General features: G+C 34.4%; 1 protein-coding gene across 1 annotated transcript; it reads right to left on the reverse strand.

The window, feature by feature from the left end:
* Positions 1 to 4,774, reverse strand: LOC142347887 (apoptosis inducing factor BLCAP-like). The gene is made up of 2 exons (XM_075399041.1): positions 4,427 to 4,774; positions 1 to 1,066 (listed from the first exon to the last, which is right to left on the reverse strand). The coding sequence occupies exons 1-2, from the start codon at positions 4,566 to 4,568 to the stop codon at positions 960 to 962; spliced, it is 249 nt and encodes an 82-aa protein (XP_075255156.1). The 5' UTR covers positions 4,569 to 4,774; the 3' UTR covers positions 1 to 959.
* Between the last annotated feature and the right edge of the window lie 518 nt (positions 4,775 to 5,292).

Genomic DNA, 5,292 nt, shown 5'->3' on the forward strand with positions numbered 1-5,292 from the left:
TCCAGCAAAAAAATTTTCTCAAAGGCAATCAATTTGCAATTCTATCTAATGAGAAATTAAAAATTTTACAATTGTCCAAAACTTCTGATATAAATGAAATAAAGGATTCAGCGGCCAATGATGGAAAACTATACAGATTCAATGATGTGGAAATTAACACTTCTTGCTTTATGAATGTAACTCACACAACACTTCCAATGCTACAAAAACACAAGAATTCTCCATCATTCAAAATAAACGATCAGTATTTTACATTAATGACAACTTGATAATTTATGACAATTTATCAATAAGTTGAAACTAGCGGGTGGATGTATTAAAGATACGAAAATACATAAAGGAGTAGCACTATTTCGCAGAAAAAGGCAATTAAAACAATAAGGGCACCATTCATTCACAGTTGATACAACATATAATGCATATAACGCGCAAAACGGGGCTGATAATTAACAACCAAAACGGAAAATATTTATTGAACGCAACGCTTCATGGTGCAAGACGACTGTTCTGATATCATTGATAAGATTAAAGCCTTTTCAATCTCTAGGTTTGACTGACCAAAGTTAAATTTATTTGGATGCATTTTCATTAAAATTGATCCCACAATGAAGCACAATTCTTAATCAGTGCTGAATCTTAGAAACTTAAAACCTTCGATTAGAACTAAATTTAAAATATCTCTAATAATTTCACTTCTTACAATTTCCGAGCTTTAACTTGCAGCCATAAAACGTGTTGGAGTTATGATCCAGGTAAAAGTTCACGTGAGGTTACCTTTAACAAACCCTAATTAATAAAATTTTAGCTCTCATATCAACTCGACACTAATATATTCCAGATAAGCACCGATTAAGAGCTAATATCCAGATCAGGAGCTCACTTTTTGTTTTTGAAATGTTTTTGAAATAAATAGCATTCGAATTGATAAATAGGTGACAGGTGGGAATCTTTGCTGGTCGTCAGCTGGTTGTTGTTTCGGACGCAGCTTCTGGTGATGTACATGTAACGAACGCACAGTTGTAGGAACAGTTCTGGCACATCAGAATTAGCATCACGATGAATACGGCTGAAACACGAATTTCATTTGCAAGTTCAAATGCTTATACCAAGGGTCTGCTTTCTTAGCAAGGAAAACTTTTGTTTCAATCGCCTAGCGTGGGCATCTGCAACAGAACGAAAAGCAGAGAACGCATTTGCATTACACCTCGAGACAGTTTCAGCGAACGTGACAATCCAAATACAAAAAGTTAAAATTGGTGTTGCTATTTTTCATTCATCATTCGTCCACAGGTATCAAATATATGCGTAAAATTACTCACTTTTAATGCAACTTTCCATTTTTGCTATCTTGATAATTTTCTATCCAATAGATGAAACGATCTGCAGTAAGGGTTCTCGTTGTAACGGTTCTTGATTCTATATCTGACGTAAGGACTCTTGATTCTATTACCTAGACTCACGCTTTTAGTTCAAATTGCTGACTATTTTATCTGTCAAATTTAGCTGCCTTAATTCAATTTTAACAATGCCTTAAATGAGATCATTTGTAGGATCATTTTAAATTTATTTCTGTTATTCTTATATTACTCCTATTTCTGGAATTAATTTGACAACTGAACTCTGAATATTGAAAAATTTCTCTAATCAGCGCAATGATCTTATAAGCTGCAAATTTTAACCATCAAATGCAGATATGACAATTTTCTTCCAACTTTTCTCAAAAGAAGTTGCTGAACCTCGCGCACATTGTCTTGGAGATTCATTGTTCCGACCCCACCTTAATGAGTGGTGGAAGAACCATTCTAAACTGTTTTTGTTCAGTGAATTTGGGTCGATCGATGTATGTATCGTGAGATTTGTGAATGTAAGATCATTGAAAAGCCCGCCAAGGACTTTTAGAATTCAGTTTTTTTTCTAGGGGAGTTATCTAGGCTCAAAGTTTAGAGAACATTCGGCAGATTTCCGTTGTTTTTCACATCTTCCGTTATTTTAGCTCAGATTCTCGTCAATACTGCTATAATATGTGAAAATTGTCTAACACTGCTAAAAAAAGCTAGAATATGTACAAAAAAGTTTTTTCATTTTACCTTTAAAGATAAAGGAAGGTATTTTGAATTTTTGATTAGACTTCGTTGGCTCAAATTTTTGAAAATTCAGCATTTTATAGAAACGGCACTACTTCTTTAGCCCACTTTCATGCCAGAGGTACACACCTAAAAATTACTGACAAAACCTTGTTAAACTCAATAAATTTTGGAAATGAACCTTTTAATGAACAATAAAGTATCTCATCCTCTTTCCGGGGAAAAAAATCTATGAAGCGTCATAATTTTTGAACATGTGGTTGTATGACTATGATAATACGAGCTTCCAAAAAGATTTTTCTAGTTTTTGGATAGTTGCTTGTATTTGAGGCTCTTTTGGTGTCTCGTCACATTATCAAAGAATTGGCAGCTCCCATTGGCGTGAATAGCTGGTCTAATTCAACTTTTCAGTGAATGACTTATGGTTTCAATGATTTCGACACTACAAATTTTAAATGAATTTACTCTGTATGTTGGGTTTTTCTTTGAAGTTGAAGCAGGCATGGATGGATTTTTATAGAGGTAAAGATTCACCTTTTTATTGCCTTCTTTTGATAGCTAATGGTTTCATTGACTTAATTTCATTAATATCAGCATAATTTGACCTCTGTCCTTTTCTTCTTTTAGTAAACTTGGCACTCAGTCTGATTAGAGAAAGCCACCATCCAATTTCATGTGAAGCAAACATAAATCTCTCTATTGGTTTTATGTTTTAGCTGTTAGTTTTGACAGCATGCCGTAACAAAAATTTTATGATTCTTTTTAAATATCAATATTTGTGCCTCTTTTTGGTCTTCTCTCGTAGTCCCTTCAAAAACAGGCCCCATTAAGTTCAAGGTTTCAAATGGACATCCAAATCATTCAGATAATAGATTATCGCATTTACAGCTTCAAAATTGTGTTTTCGTAACATCGTAACACAGGTACCAATTGCTTTCTAGTGAAGTACAAGACAAAGCAGTTAGTTTTATCTTATGCTATTTTGACTTTGTAACTTAAGAGTATTTAAAAAAATTGAGATTGAGTTCTGGCCGTACTTAGAGATTGTTGTTGCTGTTTTATTTTCGTTATTAGTCTTTTCTCATTCAGTCTGTAGTCTCATTAATTGCAGGTCTCACCGGCACTCTAATGAGGCATTATTTAACTCATTTAGGCTCTTCTGCAACCATAGCAGTTAATAGTTGTCTATGGTTAAGCTCTTGGTTGATGTTCCATTAAAAGAACAGAAAAAAAAATTTCGAAAAAAAATAATTTCTCATTTTTCTCTTTTACTATTGAGCAACTATTACACAAGTAAGTTCAACTACGAAGGGCAGGATTTTGAGGACACATAGTCCCGTTGTCTATCCCCTCCGAGTCTCTTTATAAATAAATTGTACTTAATTGATTTATATTTTGTACTCGTGAGAAATAAATTCTTTCTTTCTTTCTCAATTAGTGGCATGTTTTTTTCGTAAAATTTTTTTTTCAACACTGAATGTTTGGAAGAGCTTGTTTTATCAATGAAAATTATCTTTGATAGGAGTGCAAAGTTATCTCGATGGTTTTCAGACAGAACAGATTTGATATTCAAGGTTTTACAAGAAGCTGGGACTCGCGCAGCTTAAATGTACTCTAAGATAACAAAATTTCCAAAAAAAAAACTAGGAAGAAAACATAACTTATTCGTCTGATTATAACCAACAGCTTTCATTTATAACGCTGTACTGCTTGAGCATTTAAAAACATCACATTTGAACTGTACTGCTGGGCTAGTACAACTCCACACTGTAAGGCACACTCAAAAATTCCTAAGTCATAGCAAATCTCTCAAAACATAAAACCGTTAATTAATTTGCATGCTTATTTGAAAAATTCTTTTCTCTAACGACAGTTAAAGCCTCTATGGCGCTCTGTGAATCACAAGCGCAAGGCTACTCACTGATTTTCCACTCAACTTTAAATAAATTGATCTTTATTTACAAAAGTAATGAAAAATTTGAGTCAAATATTATTAATCGAAATTATTATAATAGATTAAAAAAGGCAAAAACAGGGCTGTTAATTCAGGATATCGATTGTTTTAAGTCTTATAAAAATTCTCTGGTTTCAAGACTCAAAATAAATTGCTTTACAACCTGCAGTTATCATTTCGGCCATAGTTGAGTAAGATTAAATTCATTATCTGAATCACCATTACGGAAAAGTTAATAATTATGAATTAAACGGTTCGTACTACTTTAATAGAATCGTCAGGAACCTTAATAGCTAATCAATTCCACGTGTAATTGAAAACTAGATGTTATCATCAAAGTTGACATAGAAATAGAAAACTTTTGTTCTCCATTTTATAAATGACTGACCTGCACATATGGTACAGGGTTTCCTCTCCAAGAAGAATGCAATGAGATACAGTGCCATGAAGAGGGCGTGATTGAAGTGCAGGGCGGGTAGAAGGGGTTTGGGTACCAGCAGTACTGGCAGCAGCCACTGTAGGCAATACATTACGACCTCAGTCACTTATAATCGGGTTGTTGCTGGTGTTTATGTCAAACATTACCAGGTCTTGCTGAAAATTCGGACAAGTGAAGTATGTTGATAGAAAAAAAGATCGAAACAAGTGTAAGCATGGGAAGGCAAGCTCCTCAGCTGACTCTGAAATCGCTTCCAGTTAAATAGGCTGACTGATTTAGAACTGAGGATAACATTTCAATCTAAAAACTACTTTACTTAGTAAATATCAAACACAACCAACTAACTAACAACGTCGGAAGAATTGCCCTCGAACAACTAGAGAAAGAGAGAGGGAGAGAGAGAGAGAGAGACGAGCGAGCGAGCGGAACGACTTTTATCAGTTTCTGAGCGTAAAAACTCAGTACAGTACGTGATTGCAACTGTGGAAATTTTTGATATATATGGTGTCAGTGAAATTGGTCTAAAGTTGCCTGAATCCTCTGTGTCTCCTTTTTTGAAAAGTGGTATTACCATGGCTTTTTTTAAAGATTTTGAAAAACTTAGTTCTTTGATGGATTGATTTATTATGAATGACAGATGTGGAACAAGTTCGGACGCTGCATCTTTAAGTGCCCAGTCTGGTGTCCATGAAGGGCCTTCTGGTTTACTTACTTTGAGATGACGTAAGGCGTCGTGACACTACTTGTCAGTGACAAAACGGAAACAGAATGTTCGTTTTGAAGGGTTGTTTTTCTCTCTAAGGCCCTTGGAAACT

The sequence above is a fragment of the Convolutriloba macropyga genome, chromosome 10, assembly GCF_964194025.1.
Source record: "Convolutriloba macropyga chromosome 10, txConMacr16.3, whole genome shotgun sequence".
Lineage (NCBI taxonomy): Eukaryota > Metazoa > Xenacoelomorpha > Acoela > Convolutidae > Convolutriloba > Convolutriloba macropyga.